This window comes from Tachyglossus aculeatus, chromosome 21, assembly GCF_015852505.1.
Source record: "Tachyglossus aculeatus isolate mTacAcu1 chromosome 21, mTacAcu1.pri, whole genome shotgun sequence".
Taxonomy (NCBI): Eukaryota; Metazoa; Chordata; class Mammalia; order Monotremata; family Tachyglossidae; genus Tachyglossus; species Tachyglossus aculeatus.
Window position 1 is genome coordinate 39544498 of NC_052086.1, and position 21634 is coordinate 39566131.

A 21634-nucleotide genomic window follows, 5' to 3' on the forward strand; every position below is an offset into this window, starting at 1 on the left:
CTTGCCCAAAGTCACACAGCCGACAATTGGCACAGGAGGGATTTGAACCCATGACCTCTGACTCCAAAGCCCAGGCTCTTTCCACTGAGCCACGCTGCTTCTCAAAAAAGGCATTTGATAAGTGCTTACTATGTGCCAAGCACTGTTCTAAGCGCTAGGGTAGATACAAGGTAACCGGGTTGCCCCACATGGGGCTCACAGTCTTAATCCCCATTTCACAGATGAGGTAACTGAGGCACAGAGAAGTGAAGTGACTTGCCCAAAGTCACACAGCTGACAAGTGGTGGGGTTGGGATTGGAACCCATGACCTCTGACTCCCAAACCCGTGCTCTTTCCACTGAGCCACGCTGCTTCTCATGGTCACACTGGTTAAATGAGACGAGTTGAGGATAATGCCAAGGTTCTGGGCTTGTGAGACAGGGAGGATAGTGGTGTTGTCTACAGTCTGTCAAGCACACACGCTCGCTCCGGCAAACCGATGGGCTATGGTTGTCATGGCTGCATGGCGCAGTGGAAAGAGCACGGGCTCTGCAGTCAGAGGTCATGGGTTCAAATCCCAGCTCCTCCAATTGTCAGCTGTGTGACTTTGGGCAAGTCACTTCATTTCTCTGTGCCACAGCGACCTCATCTGTAAAATGGGGATTAAGACTGTGAGCCCCCCCGTGGGACAACCTGATCACCTTGTAACCTCCCCAGCGCTTAGAACAGTGCTTTGCACTAAGTGCTTAATAAATGCCATTATTAATTAATTAATAATTAATTAATCCCAACTGCCAAGCTAGCTCTCTTCCTCCCTTCAAGGCCATACTGAGAGCTCACCTCCTCCAGGAGGCCTTCCCAGACTGAGCCCCTTCCTTCCTCTCCCCCTCGTCCCCCTCTCCATCCCCCCACCTTACCTCCTTCCCTTCCCCACAGCACCTGTATATATGTATGTATGTTTGTACATATTTATTACTCTATTTATTTATTTATTTTACTTGTACAGATCTATTCTATTTATTTTATTTTGTTAGTATGTTTGGTTTTGTTCTCTGTCTCCCCCTTTTAGACTGTGAGCCCACTGGTTGGGTAGGGACTGTCTCTAGATGTTGCCAACTTGGACTTCCCAAGAGCTTAGTACAGTGCTCTGCACACAGTAAGCGCTCAATAAATACGATTGATTGATCGATTGGTTGATTGAATTAAGTAAACGATGGAGGAGCATGATCCGCTCTCTGCTCCCAGCCCTCGGGTGGGGGGAAAAATCGAACAGTAACGGTGATGACTTCACACTGGGAGCTGGGATAGAGCCTTTAAAAAAGAAAAATGAACCCATTCCGTCCTGGAGAAGGAATGTTCAGGGCATTGGGGTTAACGATTGAAGCTGAAGTTATCTACCCGCCAGAATTTAGGCAGGAGGAATAAAGGCTCACGACACCCTAAGAGCAAGAACGCCCCAACGTGATGGATGTTGAGGACTCCCCAGTTTTATTTTCTCACCTTGGGCTTGATAACTCTCACTCCTTCCAGTTCCTGGGCAACCGGGCTGAGACATGGGCTGATTTCATCCTTCTCTTCCTAGAAAATAAAGTAAAATGGGTCGTTAGGCTGGCCGGCCACTTGAAAATTACTGGTAATAATAATAATAATAATTGTGGTGTTTGTTAAACACTTACCATGTGCCAAGCACTCTGCTAAGAGAAGCAGCGTGGCTCAGTGGAAAGAGCGCGGGCTTGGGAGTCACAGGTCATGGGTTCGAATTCCGCCTCCCCCGCATGTCTGCTGTGTGACCTTGGGCAAGTCATTTCACTTCTCTGTGCCTCAGTTCCCTCATCTGTAAAATGGGGATTAAGACTGTGAGTCCCACACGGGACAACCTCATCTCCTTGCATTCCCCCCAGCGCTTAGAACAGTGCTTTGTACATAGTAAGCACTTAACAAATACCAACATCATTATTATTATTATTATTATTAAGCACTGGGGTAGATACAAGCTAATTAGGTTGGACACAGTCCCTGTCCCAAATGAGGCTCACAGTATTCAATCCCATTTGACAGATGAGGGAACTAAGGCACAGGGAATACTAATCATGGTATTTGTTTAGCGCTTATTGTGTGTCGGGCACTGTACTAAGTGCTGGATAATAGTGGTATTTGTTAAGCGCCATGTGCCAAGCACTGTTCTAAGCACTGGGGTAGATACAAGGTAATCAGGGGGTCCCACGTGGGGCTCACAGTCTTAATCCCCATTTTCCAGATGAGGTAACTGAGGCACAGAGAAGTTAAGTGGCTTGCCCAGCAGCCAAGTGGCAGGGGTCAGAATTAGAACCCAGATCCCCTGACTCCCAAGCCCGCACTCTTTCCACTAAGCCACGTAAATCCAAGTGAAGTGACCCACCCAAGGTCAACAGTAAAGTTGGGGACCCCATCTTCAAACTTGCTGAACCATCCAGCTGCACAATATGCACATTTTAAAAATGGCATTTAATAATAATAATTGTGTTAAGCACTTACTATGTGGCAAGCACTGTACTAAGCGCTGGGGTAGATACAGATATAGAGAAGCAGTGTGTCTCAGTGGAAAAGAGCATGGGCTTTGGAGTCAGAGGTCATGGGTTCAAATCCCAGCTCCACCAATTATCAGCTGTGTGACTTTGGGCAAGACCTCTCTGGGCCTCAGTTCCCTCATCCGTAAAATGGGGATGAAGACTGTGAGCCCCCCGTGGGACAACCTGATCACCTTGTAACCTCCCCAGCACTTAGAACAGTGCTTTGCACATAGTAAGCACTTAATAAATGCCATCATTATTATCATTATACAGGATAATCAGGTCTCACCTGGGGCTCACGGTCTACGTCAGAAGTAGAACCGGTTATTGAATCCCCATTTTGCAGATGAGGGAACTGAGGCCTAGAGAAGTGAAGTGATTGCCCAAGGTCACGCAGCAGACAAGTGGTGGAGCCGGGATTAGAATCAATCAATCAGTCAATCACTCGATCACATTTATTGGGTGCTTATTGTGTGCAGAACACTACTAAGTTCTTGGGAGGGTAGAATAATAATTAATGATTGTAATATTCATTAAGCACTTACTATGTGCCAGGGACCATGGGTTGGAAACGGTTCCTGCCTCAAATAGACTCTTCTAGACTGTAGCCCACTGTTGGGTCGGGACCGTCTCCATATGTTGCCAACTTGTACTTCCCAAGCGCTTAGTACAGTGCTCTGCACACAGTAAGCGCTCAATAAATACGATTGATTGATTGATTGATTGATTGAAATAGGGCTCATGGTCTTAACCGCCCCCATTCTACAGATGTGGTAATAATAATAACGATGGAATTTGTTAAGCGCTCTAGACTGTGAGCCCACTGTTGGGTAGGGACCGTCTCTCTATGTTGCCAACTTGTACTTCCCAAGTGCTTAGTACAGTGCTCTGCACACAGTAAGCGCTCAATAAATACGAGTGATTGATTGATTGATTGATTGAAATAGGGCTCATGGTCTTAACCGCCCCCATTCTACAGATGTGGTAATAATAATAACGATGGAATTTGTTAAGCGCTCTAGACTGTGAGCCCACTGTTGGGTAGGGACCATCTCTATATGTTGCCAACTTGTATTTCCCAAGAGCTTAGTACAGTGCTCTGCACACAGTAGGCGCTCAATGAATACGATTGAATGAATGAATGAATGAATGCAAAGCACTGTTCTAAGCGCTGGTCGAGGCACAGGGAAGTTAAGTGACTTGCCCGGGGTCACAAGCAGATCCTTCCTCTCCCCCTCGACCCCCTCTCCATCCCCCCCATCTTACCTCCTTCCCTTACCCACAGCACCTGTACATATGTATATATGTTTGTACATATTTATTACTCTATTTATTTCACTTGTACCTATCTATTCTATTTATTTTATTTTGTTTGTATGTTTGGTTTTGTTCTCTGTCTCCCCCTTCTAAACTGTGAGCCCACTGTTGGGTAGGGACTGTCTCTATATGTTGCCAGCTTGTACATCCCAAGTGTTTAGTGCAGAGCGCTCAATAAAAACGATTGATTGATTGATCCTGGATTAGAACTCAGATCCTTCTGACTCCCAGGATCGTGCTCTATCCACGCTGCTTCCCAGAGTTGGGAATGTAACAGAATTCCCTGCCCACATTGAGTTTACAGCCTAGAGGGTAGAACTTAGGTCTTCTGACTCCCAAGACCTGTGTTTTATCCACTGAAGGCCGCGTGAATTAATAAGAGAAAGGAATCGCCAGTAGGACCCAACCAGGCCTCAGTGATGGGCAGGAAGAAACACAGCTGCATGTTGGCGGTTGCCACACACGCACAGAAGCCGTTGGGTATAAATAGACTTGGATTTAAAATCCGCATGCTCGAGTATTAAAAGAAGTAACTCTTTTTCTCTGCACCAACTCCCTGGCGCCGTTGCCTAATTTAAAGTCGCTATTTTCAAAGCGGGGAGATTCCATTTTGCTAAACTTTGTGGGGGAGGGAAAGTCGCATGGCACCGAACAAAAAGGATTTGCAGAGGTCAGCAAACCAACCGGTAAGTTCTCCCAGTAGTAGCTTTCATCAAATAAATACTTCATGAGAAAATGTGCTACCTCCTCCTGTTCTTTTTCAGAAAACGGTACATTGTCCAGAATAAGATTAATGTAGAAATTAATTTCCACTCAATGCAATCAGCTTGATACGCACATCGGGGGAGCAGCTGGGGCACTCCATTTAGTTGTATGACGCTCAGGAGGAGAAAATGTAGACAAATGGGATGGAGTTCAGAGAAGAGCGGCAAAAATGATTAGGATATTTCAGACTCGTTTATGTAAAAAGATGAATGGGCCCCTGCCTGCCTTTTTTGCTCAAGGGCTAACACACTGGGTAGAGGAGGGAACGAAGAATCCATCACGGCCAGTGTATATAGTATCCCGACTCTGCCACTTGTCAGCTGTGTGACCTTGGGCAAGTCGCTTCACTTCTCTGTGCCTCAGTTCCCTCATCTGTAAAATGGAGATGAAGACGGTGAGCCCCATGTGGGACAACCAGATTACCTTGTATCTACCCCAGCGCTTAGAACAGTGCTTGGCACATAGTAAGTGCTTAACCAACATTATAGTAATAATAATAGTAATAATTGCGGTAATCGTTAAATGCTTACTATGTGTCAGGTGCTGTGTTAAGCACTGGGGCAGATACAAGGTAATTGAGTTGGACACAGTCCCTGTCCCACCTGGGGTTCATTCATTCATTCATTCAATCGTATTTATTGAGCGCTTACTGTGTGCAGAGCACTGTACTAAGCAGTTGGTAGAGAAAATAAAGTCACATTCCCTGCCCACAACGAGCTTACAGCCTAGAGTGTGAGACAGATAATAATAATAGTGATGGCATTTGTTAAGCACTTACTATGTGCAGAGCACTGTTCTAAGCGCTGGATACAAGGTGATCAAGTTGTCCCACAGGGGGCTCACAGTCTTAACCCCCATTTTACAGATGAGGTAACTGAGGCTCAGAGAAGTTAAGTGATTTGCCTAAGGTCACACAGCAGACATCATCATCATCATCAATCGTATTTATTGAGCGCTTACTGTGTGCAGAGCACTGTACTAAGCGCTTGGGAAGTACAAGTAGCAGAGCCGAGATTCGAATCCATGACCTCTGACTCCAAAGCCCGGGCTCTTCTCCACTGAGCCACGCTGCTCAGATAATTACTCTCCACCCATTCAAAGCTGTATTGAAGGCCCGTCTCCTCCAAGAGGCCTTCCCTGATTAAGCCCTCCTTTTCTCTTCTCCCACTCCCTTCTTCATCACCCTGACTGGCTCCCTTTCCTCAACCCCTTTTCCAGCCCCACAGCACTTATTTCCATATTTGTTGTTTATTTATTCATATTAATATCTGTCTCCCCATCTAGATTGTAAACTCGCTGTGAACAGGGGATGTGTCTGTTCATTGTTCATTCATTCATTCAATCGTATTTATTGAGCACTTACTGTGTGCAGAGCACTGTACTAAGCGCTTGAGAGGTACAAGTTGGCAACATATAGAGATGGTCCCTACCCAACAGCGGGCTCACAGTCTAGAAGTATATTGTTGTACTGTACTCTCCTAAGCGCTCAGTACAATGCTCTGCACACAATAAGCGCTTGATAAATCTGACTGAATGAATAGTTAAGGCCCTCTGCTTTTTTGGGGGGAAAGAGGCAATTTTGGAGAAATCTTTTCTAGCTCTCTCTCCCCCATTTGGGGTGAGTAGGAGTTTCTAAATAGGGCTATTTAGACACCAGGATGGTTCATTCACTCAATCATATTTATTGAGCGCTTACTGTGTGCAGAACACTGTACTAAGCGAGCAGAAGTGGGGCCTAGCGGAAAGATCACAGACTTGGAAGTCAGAGGACCTAGGTTCTAATTCCAGCTCTGCTACTTGCCTGCTGTGGAACCTTAGGCAAGTCACTGTGCTTCTCTGTGACTCAGTTTCCTCATCTTTAAGCAGCGTGGCTTAGTGGAAAGAGCCCGGGCTTGGGAGTCAGAGGTCGTGGGTTTTAATCCCAGCTCTGCCACTGTCAGCTGTGTGACTTTGGGCAAGTCACTTCACTTCTCTGGGCCTCAGTTGCCACATCTGTAAAATGGGGATTGAGACTGTGAGCCCCACGTAGGATGACCTGATTACCTTGTATCTACCCCAGCGCTTAGAACGGTTCTTGGCACAGTAAGTGCTTGACAAATACCATCATCATCATCATCATCATTAAAATGGAATTCAACACCTGTTCTTCATCCCACTTAGTCTGTGAGCCACATGTTGGGCAGGGAGTGTGACTCCCCTCCTCAAATATCTCCAGTGGCTGCCTGCCAACCTACGAATCAAGTTCCCACACTGAGCCCCCCTTTTCCTCTCCTCCTCCCCATCCCCTCTGCCCTACCTCCTCCCCCTCCCCACAACCCTTATATCTATTTGTACAGATTTATTACTCTATTTATTTTACTTGTACATATTTACTATTCTATTTATGTTGTTAATGATGTGCATATAACTATAATTCTATTTGTTCTGATGATTTTGACAACTGTCTACATATTTTGTTTTGTTGTCTGTCTTCCCCTTCTAGACTGTGAGCCTGTTGTTGGGTAGGGACCCATTTCTATATGTTGCCGACTTGTACTTCCCAAGCGCTTAGTCCAGTGCTCTGCACACAGTAAGCGCTCAATTCAAGCGCTTAGTACAGTGCTCTGCACACAGTAAGCACTCAATAAATACGATTGAATGAATGAATAAATACGATTGAGTGAATGAATCTTCTATCTACCCCAGTGCTTATTACAGTGCTTGGCACATGGTAAGTGCTTAAAAATATTGTCATTATTGCTCTCCCAGGCATTTAGTGCAGTGCTCAGTGGAAAGAGCCTGGGCTTTGGAGTCAGAGATCGTGGGTTCAAATCCAGCCTCCGCCAACTGTCAGCTGTGTGATTTTGGGCAAGTCACAACTTCTCTGTGCCTCAGTTACCTACCTCATCTGGAAAATGGGGATTATGACTGTAAGCCCTCCATGGGACAACCTGATCACCCTGTAACCTTCCCAGTGCTTAGAACAGTGCTATGCACATAGTAAGTGCCTAACAAATGCCACTGCTATTATTATTATTATACTAATGACATCATTCCCACTGATTATTAAGAGTATTGGCTACATTAATCTATCGACCTGGAGAACCCAGAAAACTTGTTAGTAAAAACTGGTGCCTTTGGAAAACCTTGTGATTACGTTTTCACTCACAAAACGAGATAGATTTTTACCTCAGAGTGACTCTGTAATGTGTAGAGGGCTCTGAAAAGGAGCAAATTTAAGGTCAGACACAAACTGGGTTACAAAGGAAGGTGTCTCAAGTTAGTCATTCGTTCCACGGCTCTCAAAGATCTTACACTTTCTCCTCCAGAGTTAGAACAAGAACTTTACCATGGTGACCGCTCAAAGGTTTAGCTTACCTGGTCACCTTTCCCCTTTTTAAAGACATCTTCTAGACTGTAAGCTCCTTGTGGGCAGGGAACCTGTCTGCCAACTCGGTTGTATTGTATTATTATTATTATTAATATTATATATAACATAATATATACTATAATATTATATACAATACATATATCGTATATTATACATTATATGATATTATATATATTATATGATATATGATATTATTTATTATTATTATTATTACTTTTCCAAGCACTTGTATGGAACCCAAAATCAGAATTCTGTTCACAGTCAATGAGGCACTTAAATTCTTCTCTATTTCCCTATCCAGAGAGAGTGATCATCTGGGGATTTCTGCCAAATAATAATAATAATAATGACATTTGCTAAGCACTAACTGTAAGCCCATTGTGGGCAGGGATTGTCTCTATTTATTGCTGTATTGTACTTTCCAAGCATTTAATACAGTGCTCTGCACACGGTAAGCGCTCAATAAATACAATTGAATGAATGAATGCTGTTCTAAGTGCTGCAGTAGATACAAGCAGCATGGCTTAATAGAAAGAGCCCGGGCTTTGGAGTCAGAGGTCATGGGTTCAAATCCCGGCTCTGCCAATTATCAGCTGTGTGACTTTGGGCAAGTCACTTCACTTCTCTGGGCCTAGTTCCCTCTTCTGTAAAATGGGGATTAAGACTGTGAGCCCCCCGTGGGACAACCTGATCATCTTGTAACCTCCCCAGAGCTTAGAACAGTGCTTTGCATGTAGTAAGCGCTTAATAAATGCTATCATTATCATTACTAAGTTAGACACATTTCCTGCCCCACAAAGAGCTCACAGTCTTAAGTCCCATTGTACAGATGAGGGAATGGAGGACCAGAGAAGTGAAGTGACTTGTCCAAGGTCACACAGCAGACAAGTGGCAGAGCCATTGTTAGGACTCAGGTCCTCCTGACTCCCCAGGCCCGTGCTCTAACCACTAGACCTGTATATATGTCTGTACATATTTATTACTCTATTTATTTATTTATTTATTTTACTTGTACATATCTATTCTATTTATTTTATTTTGTTAGTATGTTTGGTTTTGTTCTCTGTCTCCCCTTTTTAGACTGTGAGCCCACTGTTGGGTAGGGACTGTCTCTATATGTTGCCAACTTGTACTTCCCAAGCGCTTAGTACAGTGCTCTGCGCACAGTAAGTGCTCAATAAATACGATTGATTGATTGATTGATAGACAATACTGCTTTCCTTAATGATGGGAGTAGCTTAGCCTAGTCAAAGAGCACAGGCCTAGGAGTCAGAGGACCTGGGTTCTAATCACTTAACTTCTCTGTGTCTCATTCATTCATTCAATCGCATTTATTGAGCGCTTACTGTGTGCAGAGCACTGTACTAAGTGCTTGGGAAGTATAAGTTGGCAACCCTCAACTGTAACATGGGAGTTCAGTGCCTGTTCTCCCTCCTACTGTGCACCCCGTATGGGATAGGGATTGTATCAGATCTGATTAAATTGTACCTATTTGGATCTGTGCCCTTTGGGCACCTGATATTCACCCAGACCTCAGCTCCACAGCACCTATGTATATGTCTGTAATTTATTTATATTAATATATGTCTCCCCCTAATAATAGTAATAATGATGGCATTTATTAAGCGCTTACTATGTGCAAAGCACTGTTCTAAGCACTGGGGAGGTTACAAGGTGATCAGGTTGTCCCACAGTGGGCTCACAGTCCTCATCCCCATTTTATTCATTCGTCTTTATTGAGCGCTTACTGTGTGCAGAGCACTGTACTAAGTGCTTGGGAAGGACAAATCGGTAACATATAGAGATGGTCCCTACCCAACAACGGGCTCACAGTCTAGAAGAATGTTGGCATTTGTTAAGCGCTCGCTATGCGCAAAGCACTGTTCTAAGCACTGGGGAGGTTACAAGGTGATCAGGTTGTCCCACGAGGGGCTCATAGTCTTCATCCCCATTTTACAGATGAGGTAACTAAGATACAGAGAAGTGAAGTGACTTGCCCAAAGTCACACAGCTGACAATTGGCAGAGCCGGAATTTGAACCCATGACCTCTGACTCCAAAGCCTGGGCTCTTTCCACTGAGCCACGCTGCTTTTCTAGGCAGATTGCACTCTACCAAGCACTTAGTACAGTACTCTGCACACAGTAATTTTTATTTTATTTTGTTAGTATGTTTTGTTTTGTTGTCTGTCTCCCCCTTCTAGACTGTGAGCCCGCTGTTGGGCAGGGACCGTCTCTACATGTTGCCAACTTGTACTTCCCAAGCACTTAGTACAGTGCTCTGCACACAGTAAGCGCTCAATAAATACGGTTGAATGAATGAATGAAAGTGCTCAATAAATACCACTAATTGATCTACCCCTGCCCTTAGAACAGTGCTTCATATTCACTCTACATATCTGTAATTTTATTTATCTTTATTGATGTCTGTCTCCATACATCTAGACTGTGACCTCATTGTGGGCAAGGAATGTCACTGTTTATTGTTGGACTGTACTTTCTCAAGCGCTCAGTACAGTGCTCTGCACCCAGTGAGTGCTTCATAAATATGACTGAATGAATGAATGCTTCACACACATAAAGTACTTAGTCATGGTATTTTTTAAGCACTTACTGTGTGCAGAGCACTGTACTAAGCACTGGGGTGGATACAAATTAATCAGTTTGGACACGGTCCTTGTCCCACATGAGGCTCACAGTCTAAGTAGGAGGGAGTAGGGTTTAGACCCCATTTTAAAGATGCAGTAACTGAGGCACAGAGAAGTTACGTGACTTGCCCAAGCGGACACGTGGTAGAGCCGGAATTAAAACCCAGGTCTTCTGTCTCCCAGGCCTGTGCTCTCTTCACTAGGCCACACTACACCTCAAATACTATAATTATTATTGTTGTTCATTGCATTGTACTCCCCCAAATGCTTAATACAGTGCTCTGCACATAGTAAGCACTCAGTAAATCATCATCATCATCATCATCAATCGTATTTATTGAGCGCTTACTGTGCGACTGACTGATAATTTTGCCGTCCAGTGCCCTGGAGTGTACTGTGACAAGTAGATGTGTGAGGAGTCTGTTGGTCAATCAATCAATCAATCGTATTTATTGAGCGCTTACTGTGTGCAGAGCACTGTACTAAGCGCTTGGGAAGTACAAGTTGGCAACATATAGAGACAGTCCCTACCCAACAGTGGGCTCACAGTCTAGAAGGTCTAGAAGGTCAGAAACCCCATTTGCTCATTCATTCAATTGTATTTATTGAGCGCTTACTGTGTGCGGGGCCCTACTAAGCACTTGGGAAAATGCAACAATAAATAGACACATTCCCTGCCCACAATGAGCTTACAGTCTAGAGGGAGAGACAGGCTTTGATATAAATCAATAAAATACAGATATGGACAAAAGTGCTGTGGGGGTGAGGGGTGAATAAAGGGAGCAAGTCAGGGAGATGTAGAAGGGAGTGGGAGAAGAGGAAAGGAGGGCTTAGTCAGGGAAGGCCTCCTGGAGGAGATGGGCTTTCAATAAGGATTTGAAGCTGGGGAGAATAATTGTCTGTCGGATATAATCAATCAATCAATCGTATTTATTGAGCGCTTACTGTGTGCAGAGCACTGTACTAAGCACTTGGGAAGTACAAGTTGGCAACATATAGAGACAGTCCCTACCCCTATATGTTGATATAAGAAGGGAGGGCATTCTAGGCCAGAGGCAGGATGTGGGTGAGAGGACAGTGCGTGGCTCAGTGGAAAGAGCCCGGGCTTTGGAGTCAGAGGTCATGGGTTCAAATCCCGGCTCTGCCAGCCGTCAGCTGTGTGACTTCGGGCAAGTCACTTCACTTCTCTGTGCCTCAGTTCCCTCATCTGTAAAAGGGGATGAAGACTGTGAGCCCCCCGTGGGACAACCTGATCACCTTGTAACCTCCCCAGCGCTTAGAACAGTGCTTTGCACATAGTAAGTGCTTAACAAATGCCATTATTATCATTATTATTATTATAGACAAGATCGAGGTACAGGGAGAATATTAGCATAAGAGGAGAAAGAGTGTGGCCTACTAGAAAGAACACGGATGTCAGAGTCAGAGGACCTGGGTTCTATTCCCAGCTCCACTACCTGTCTGCTGTGTGACTGTGGGCAAGTCGCTTCACTTCTCTGTACCTCAGTGACATTCATTCATTCAATCGTATTTATTGAGCGCTTATGGTGTGCAGAGCACTGTACTAAGAGCTTGGGAAGTCCAAGGTGGCAACATATAGAGACGGTTCCTACCCAACAACGGGCTCACAGTCATCTGTAAAGCGCAGATTAAAACTGTGAACCCTGCGCAGGACATGGACTGTCTCAAACCTGATTAGCTCTATCTCTACCCCAGTGCTTAGTATACTGCCTGGCATTGCCAAGATCCGCCTTTTCCTCTCCATCCAAACCGCTACCCTGCTTGTTCAAGCTTTCATCCTATCCCGTCTGGATTACTGTATCAGCCTCCTCTCTGATCTCCCATCCTCCTGTCTCACCCCTCTTCAATCCATACTTCACGCTGCTACAGATTGTCTTTGTCCAGAAATGCTCTGGACATGTTACTCTCCTCCTCAAAAATCTCCAGTGGCTACCAATCAACCTACGCATCAGGCAGAAACTCCTCACCCTGGGCTTCAGGCTGTCCATCCCCTCGCCCCCTCCTACCTCACCTCCCTTCTCTCCTTCTTCAGCCCAGCCCACACCCTCCGCTCCTCTGCTGCTAATCTCCTCACCGGGCCTCATTCTCGCCTGTCCCGCCATCGCCCCCCGGCCCACATCATCCCCCTGGCTTGGAATGCCCTCCCTCCGCACATCCGCCAAACTAGCTCTCTTCCTCCCTACAAGGCCCTACTGAGAGCTCACCTCCTCCAGGAGGCCTTCCCAGACTCTCCATTCCCCTGCCTTACCTCCTTCCCCTCCCCACAGCACCTGTATATATGTATGCATGTTTGTATGTATTTATTACTCTATTTTATTTGTACATATTTATTCTATTTATTTTATTTTGTTAATATGTTTTCTTTTGTTCTCTGTCTCCTCCTTCTAGACTGTGAGCCCACTGTTGGGTAGGGATTGTCTCTATATGTTGCCAACTTGTACTTCCCAAGTGCTTAGTACAGTGCTCTGCACACAGTAAGCGCTCAATAAATACGATTGAATGAATGAATGAATGAATACTCTCTTAAGCACTTAGTACAGTGCTCTGAACATAGTAAGCACTCAATAAATATGATTGATTGACTGATTGATCATTGAAAAAAATAAAAAAGAGGCATTTACTCCGTTGAGGAATCCATAGCCCAACCATCTCTATTCTAGACTGTGAGCCCGTTGTTGGGTCAGGACCGCCTCTATATGTTGCGACTTGTACTTCCCAAGCACTTAGTCCAGTGCTCTGCACACAGTAAGTGCTCAATAAATGTGATTGCCTCCTCCTGTTGCTCATCTACCCTTCTAGGTATAAGGGTTTCTCAGACTAACATGACCCCCCCGCAACACACACTAGCCAGCACAGTTATTTATTCCATCATCCATTCAATTGCATTTATTGAGCACTTACCGTGTGTGGTGCACCGTAATAATAATAATAATAATGGCATTTATTAAGTGCTTACTTTGTGCAAAGCATTGTTCTAAGCGCTGGGGAGGTTACAAAGTGATCAGGTTGTCCCACGGGGGGCTCACAGTCTTAATCCCCATTTTACAGATGAGGTAACTGAGGCCCAGAAAAGTTAAGTGACCTGCCCAAAGTCACACAGCTGACAAGTGGTGGAGCCGGGATTTGAACCCATGACCTCTGACTCCAAAGCCCGGGCTCTTTCCACTCAGCCAAGCTGCTTCTCAAGTACTTGGGAGAGTACAACTCAACAGTAAACAGACATATTCCCCGCCCACAACGAGCTGACAGTCTACAGGGGGAGGCAGACATTAACAGAAGAAAAATAAATGACAGATATGTACCTAAATGGTGTGGGGCTGGGAGGGGGCAATGAATAAAGGGAGCAAGTCAGGGCGATGCAGAGGGGAGTGGGAGAAGAGGACAAGAGGGGCTTAATCAGGGAAGGCCTCTTGGAGGAGACTTGCTTTCAATAAAGCTTCGAAGGAGGGAGAGTCATTGTCTGTCGGATTTGAGGAGGGAGGGCATTCCAGGCCAGAAATAGGACGTGGGTGAGGGGTCGGCGGTGAGATACTTTAAAGACAGATTCTGCTTTTCCCGGTGTAGTTCACTAAACGTTGTTTTTGTCACATCTGTTTGCTTCAGTCTCCCCCCAAGCTGCAGGGAAACAGTGATATAGACAAAAAACATGCTCCCTTTCTTATTTTCTCAGTTATAAGAAAAGGAAGTGTGGGAAATGGTACTATTCTTATTGGCTGCAGGGAGAAGCGGAGGCTAGCTTCTTTATATCCACAACACACATTTGGCAGGTCTCTCAAAAAAGATAACGGGCAAATAATTTCGGTTTATTGAATGCTTTGAAATAAATGGCTCCTCATCATAATCTATCTCCCTTTTGAATATTTAAAGGACTGCCCTTGTGATCATTTTCTCTCTTCAACATTACTAGAAACCCGAGCCACTGTATCTCGGTTTCATATGTTTGAAGCCCCGGTACTTCACCAGTGTCCCAAATCATCAATTATCCGGGAAAACATGACCCGTGGCGAGATTGCATTGGGAAATTGTCCAAAGATATTTCCATTATGATGATTAAGGTTGGTAATTCCACTGTCATCATGCTGAAGTCCGAGGCCCCGGGGACAGGAGGAATACTGGGGCCAATAGGCGGAACTGAGCTCCCCTCTGCTACATTCAGGTCTGTTAATAATAATAATCGTGGTATTTGTTAACTGCTTATTATGTGCCAGGCACTGTTCTAAGCGCTGGGGTAGATAAGAGACAATCAGGTTGGACACAGTCCCTGTCCCAGATAGGGCTCAAAGTCTTAATCCCCAATTTCCAGATGAGGGAACTGAGGCCCAGAGAAGTGAAGTGACTTGCCCAAGATCACACAGCAGACATGTGGCGGAGTCAGGATTAGAACCCAGGTCCCTCCGACTCCCAGGCCCGGGCTCTATCCACTATTCATTCATTCATTCAATTGTATTTATTGAGTGTTTTCTGTCTACAGAGCACTGTACTAAGCGCTTAGGAAGTACAAATTAGCAACATATAGAGGTGGTACCTACCCAACAACGGGCTCACGGTCTAGAAGGGAGAGACAAACAACAAAACAAAACATCTGGACAGGTGTCAAGTCATCCAAATAAATAGAAGTAAAGCTAGATGCACCTCATTAACAAAATAAATAGAATAGTAAATATGCGCAAGTAAAATAAATAGAGTAATGAATCTGTACGAACATATATACAGGTGCTGTGGGGAGGGGAAGGAGGTAGGGCGGGGGGGATGGGGAGGAGGAGAGGAAAAAGGGGGCTCAGTCTGGGAAGGCCTCCTGGAGGAGGTGAGCTCTCAGTAGGATGGCACGTTGCTTCTCAACTCACCTGCTGTGTGACCTTGGGCAAGTCACTTCACTTGTCCAGACCTCAGTCTCCTCAATTGTAAATTGGGAATTCTACTACGTAGAATAAAGCATAGGCCTGGGAGCCAGGGAACCTGAGTTCTAATCCCCGCTCTGCCACTTGCCTGCTGTGTGACCATGGGCAAGTCACTTTACTCCTCCGGGCCGCCGTTCCTCAACTGTAAAATGGGGATTCAATACCTGTTCTCCTTCTTACTTAGACAGTGAGCCCCTTGTTAAGCACTTTCTACTGTGTCCCACCTGATTAACTTGTATCTACTCCAGCACTTAGAATAGTGCTCAACATGTAGTAAGTGCTTAACAAGCACCACTAAAAAAAAAAATCCAACCAATCAACCTTGAAACCCTGGTTGCCAACACAGGTCATGTTTTGGGAGGCCAATCGCAGCCAACTGAATTAGAACCCATGACCTTCTGACTCCCAAGCCTGGGTTCTAGCCACTCTGCCACACTGCTTCCCATCTTTCCTTTTGCCATACATCAGACTACCACTCTCTCCACCTTCAAAGCATTTTTGAGGTCACATCTCCTCCAAGAGGCCTTCCTAGATTATGCCCTCTTTTCCCTGGCTCCCTCTCCCTTCTACGCCAACTATGCTCTCCTATCTGTGACCTTCAGCATTGGCTATTGGCTCCACCCTCAACCCCACAGCACCAATGTGCCTATTAATAAATCATATATCACATCTTTTTTATCTATATTAATGTCTGGGTCCCCCTCTAGATTGTAAGCTCGCTGTGGGAAGGGAACATGTCTACCATCTCTGTGGTATTGGACTCTCCCAAGCGCTTAGTACAGTGCTCTGCACGCAGTAAGCGCTGACGATAAGGATGGCAAGGGTGGGTGATGAGAGCATTGTATTTTCTCATTTCCTTGGGTTTTGAACTTCCAAGAACAGAGTGACAGGTGCACAGCACATCAATCAATCAATCAATCAATCAATTGTATTTATTGAGCACTTACTGTGTGCACAGCACTGTACTAAGCGCTTGGGAAGTACAAGTTGGCAACATATAGAGACAGTCCCTACCCAACAGTGGGCTCACAGTCAGAAAATTGGTTCTTGAAAGATTCCCACCTGAGGTTTGGCTAGAGTTACAAACTTTGGAGAACTCGCTCAAATTTCCAATTCTTGAAGTTTCAAAGGTTTCGGATGCTTCATCCACTTGGGTCCTTGGGTTCTGCTCAGATCAGGGACCCCTGCTTGGAATTTGGTTCTTTGGATCTGTATTTCCTGAAGAAATCATTAAGAACTTTAGCCTGGGAGAATCTTAGGTCTCAGAGCCAATGGTCACCGGGTCAGGGAGCTTTAGCTGTGGGTGTCGGGGGGAAAATGTAACTGTTGATGTAAAGATTTATAACAATAGATTCTGCTTCAAGGAAAATACAGCTATTTCCCTGGTGTGCTGTTGTCGAGAAAGAAAAAAAGTTAGGGCATTTATTGCGATTTTCTAACCAATATCCTTGGAAGAAGTTGGAAAATTTAGACGTACAGAATCATAAGGTTGGGGAACTTTGAGAGGTCGTTCTAGGCATTACCCTGATTTCATGCAAAACTACCGGTAATTATTATTATTATTAAACTCCATCGGTTGATGGATTGAGAAATCCATCAACCGATGGAGTTTAATAATAATAATAATAATAATGATAGTGGCATTTATTCAGTGCTTACTATGTGCAAAGCACTGTTCTAAGCGCTGGGGAGGTTACAAGGTGATCAGGTTGGCCCACGTGGGGCTCACAGTCTTCACCCCCATTTTACAGATGAGGGAACTGAGGACTGAGAAGTTAAGTGACTTGCCCAAAGTCACACAGCTGTCAAGTGGTGGAGCAGAATTTGAACCCATGGCCTCTGACTCCAAAGCCCCTGCTCTTTCCACCGAGCCATGCTGCTTTTCTTGAGTGCTTACTGTGTGCTGAGCACTGCACTAAGCACTTGGGAGAGTACAATAGAACAGAATTGGAAGACATGTTCCTTGCCTACAACAAACTTACAGTCTAGAGGTGTTACTATAAATATAATTTAGATATTAATATAGAAGAATATTATATTATTATATAACAATATAGAAGTGAATATAAATAAATTGTAGATATGGACATAAGTGCTGTAGGGCTAAGTTGCGGAGTGATTAAGGGAGCAAATCCAAGCGCAAGGGTGACACAGAAGGGAGAGAGAGTAGAAGAAATGAGGGTTTAGTCAAGGAAGGCTTCTTAATAGTAATAATAATTATGTTATTTGTTAAGATATTACTATGTGCCAAGCACTGTTCTACATGCTGGGGTAGGTACGAGGTAATCAGTTCTCCCACGAGGGGCTCACAGTCTAAGTCCCCATTTTACAGTTGAGGTAACTGAGGCACAGAGAAGTGAAGTGACTTGCCCAAAGTCACACAGCTGATGAGCTGTGGGATTAAAAGTGTGCACCCCATGTGGAACAACCTGATTCCCCTGAATCTATCCCAGTGTTTAGAACAGCGCTTGGCACATAGTAAGCACTTAACAAACATTATTATTATTGTTATTATCATTATTATTATTGTCTGCTGTGTGACCTTGAACAAATCACTTCACTTCTCTGGGCCTCATCTATAAAATGAGGATTAAGACTGTAAGCCTCCCAGTGTTTAGAACAGTGCTTGGCACATAGTAAGCGCTTAACAAACATTATTATTATTATTGTTATTATCATTATTATTATTGTCTGCTGTGTGACCTTGAACAAATCACTTCACTTCTCTGGGCCTCATCTATAAAATGGGGATTAATACTGTAAGCCTCACTTGAGACAGGGACTGTGTCCAACCTGATTTGCTTGTATCCACCCCAGTACTTAGAACAGGGCTGGGCAAATAGTAAGTGCTTAACAAATGCTTAACAAAGTAAGCACTCTCCCCTCCCCATCCCTCCCGCCTTACCTCCTTCCCCTCCCCACAGCACCTGTATGTATGTTTGTACAGATTTATTATTCCATTTATTTCACTTGTACATATTTACTATTCTATTTATTTAATTTTGTTAATATATTTTGTTTTGTTGTCTGTCTCCCACTTCTAGACTGTGAGCCCGCTGTTGGGTAGGGACCGTCTCTATACGTTGCCAACTTGCACTTCCCAAGCGCTTTGTACAGTGCTCTGCACACAGTAAATGCTCAATAAATACGATTGATTGATTGATTGATAATCAGATTGGACATAGTCCATTCATTCAACCGTGTTTATTGAGTACTTACTGTGTGCAGAGCACTGTACTAAGCGCTTGGGAAGTACACATTGGCAACATATAGAGACGGTCCCTACCCAACTATGGGCTCACAGTCTAGAAGGGGGAGACAGATATTTATTTTATTTTGTTAATATATTTTGTTTTGTTGTCTGTCTCCCACTTCTAGACTGTGAGCCGCTGCTGGGTAGGGACCGTCTCTATACGTTGCCAACTTGTACTTCCCAAGTGCTTAGTACAGTGCTCTGCACACAGTAAGTGCTCAATAAATATGATTGAATGAATGAATGAATGAACAAATACCATAATGATTATTAATTATTATTATTAAATATTATTAATAATAATATTAAGGACCTAGGTTCTAATCTCAGCTCTGCCACTTGTCAGCTCTAGGACAAGAAAGGAGGCCATTTTCCAGCATCTTCCAGGACAGTAGCTTGGCTCGGGGGAATCAGAGACTTGACTACAGTAGAAGAAATGTTCTGTTTTATCTCCTTGCCCAGTGGAGGGGAGGTGTGAGGCAGGAAAAGGGGGCTCCGCTTATTTCTCCTTTGGCAAGGATGACAGACCCAATTTCTCTGTGATTATTCCCACATTAAAATTCTTGGAACTGGGGGGTTGGGAGGGAGGTGTGTGATCTTGGGCAAATCACTTCAATTCTCTATGCCTCAGTTACCTCATCTGTCAAAAGCGGAGTGTGAGCCCTATGTGGGACAGGGACTGTGTCCAATCTGATTAACTCATATCTACCCTAGGGCTTAGAACAGTAAGAACAGCATTTAACGAGTACCATAATTATTATTACTGTTATTCTTAGGTGACACCAGGGAAGGGGTGTCCTTTGTCTCTCTTCTCGGCACTACGGACAGCGGTCGAAAATCCGGCCTCACTTAGGCCATGGAGGGCCAGGCCACCTGCGTAAGACATCTCTGTTTTAGTGTCCTGAATTCTGGCTTTGCTCTTCTGTTTGTTTATTTCATTTACCCTAGAATGAGGCTGCCTCACAAAAGGCTCTAAAGTTTTTTCCTCTGCTTTTCCCCTGGGCTCTTTCATCCGGGGTTATGTAATGTAGCCCACTGTTTCTCTCCTTTATTGTTTTCGGTCTCTTCTTTACCGCTGAAGCTCAACATGTTTTCTCAGCTGCTGCTAAATTTGATATTGTAAAAAGCCAAGGTATTCTGGATGCTTAATGGCACAAAGAGCTTTTCCCTGGCAAACGACTTTACAAATAATAATACCTTGTGTTTGTGGAGCACTTTGAATTTTCCAAAGTCTTTTCACATCGCTCCCTTTATCTTTAACATCCCTGTGAGGTAGGGGGCTGGGGAGTGGCCAGTATTTATTCATTCTCTCTCTCTTTTTCTCCTCTCCCTCAAATTTGTTGAGCACCTATTACACACAAAGCACTGTACTAAGCATACGGGAAGGTACAACAGAAGAAAGACATATACTCTCTGTCTTCAAGTGGCTTATAATGTATTGGGGAAAAAGCCAAAAAATATTTACAAATAGTGGAAGGCACATATGCTATATCAATCAACCGGTCCTATTTATTGAGCACTATGTGGAGAGCACTGTACTATATCTATATTATCTATCTATCTATACTATCTATCTATACTATATGTTCCCAACTTGTACTTCCCAAGCGCTTAGTACAGTGCTCTGCACACAGTAAGCGCTCTATAAATACGATTGAATGAATATATCTATCTCTGTCTCTATCGATAGAGACATAGAGAGATAAATGTAGCTTGAGATAGATCTGTATATCTATCTATACCTATATGTGGGATTTTAAAAAGTTAAAAGTCTTGGTCCAGAAAAGGAAGGTGGAGAAAATGTGGTTTCTAGTATCATTATCAATAATAATAATACAGGGTAATGGACTGCATAATTATTATTTGGTAATTATTATTAATATTTTTGCATTTGTTAAGCACTGACTACGTGTTAATCACTGTTCTAAGCTCTGGGGTAGATCCAAGTTCATCAGATAAGACACAGTCCCTGTCCCATGTGGGGCTCACAGTCTAGGTAGGCGGGAGAATAGACATTGAATCCCTGCTTCACGGGCGAGGAAACTGAGACGCAGAGAAGTGAAGTGACTTCCCCAAGCTCACACAGCAGACAAGTGGCCCAACCAGGATCAGAACCCAAGTCCTCTGAATCCCAGGCCTGTGCTCTATCCACTAGGCCACACTGCTCCTCCTTTCTAGAAGAAGGGAGGGATCTAGTCTCTCCTGCACAGAGTGGTATCGTCTGTGAACGGCTGCGTTGTCAGAGCAGCCTCCAACAGAGAACCACAGGCCATGGGACACTGCGGGGAGAGCGGGATGGGATCAATCAATCAATCAATCATATTTATTGAGCGCTTACTGTGTGCAGAGCACTGTACTAAGCGCTTGGGAAGTACAAGATGGCAACATAGGGATGGGATGATCAGAGAACCCCCCTCGGGGGCAGGGAGAAGTGTTGATCACCCCCCATGGGTGGCCAAGGGGGACAGGGACAACCAGGTAGAATGGCCCCCCGAGATCACAGCTCGGTTCACAAGGAGAACGAAATTAATTTGGGAAGATAATGCGGCCGGCGACAGAATCAGCAGCGTCAGGAAATTCCAGGAAATGTAATTGAGAAAGAATTATCTCTTTAATTACTTCTGATCGAATCGATAAGAACTGCAGGCGAAAACCCTGACCCCGGAAAGAGAGCTGGTCGTTGCGGAGAAACTAACTAGATCTGGGCCCATGGGGAGACACGGCAAAATGCTTTTCCATCCTATGGACTGACCTGGCTTCTCAAAGCCCTTCTGCAAGCCTGCAGAAAGTACTTTCCAAGCACTTAGTACAGTGCTCTGCACACAGTAAGCGCTC

General features: G+C 44.5%; 1 protein-coding gene across 1 annotated transcript in view; it reads right to left on the minus strand.

Annotated features, from left to right (window-relative positions):
• CCDC60 (coiled-coil domain containing 60) overlaps positions 1-21634 on the minus strand; it is a 189706-nt gene that overhangs the window by 92621 nt on the left and 75451 nt on the right. The window contains exon 2 of the mRNA XM_038763713.1: positions 1481-1558. Within this exon, the coding sequence (XP_038619641.1) occupies positions 1481-1558 (78 nt within the window). The remainder of the gene's footprint in view (positions 1-1480; positions 1559-21634) is intronic.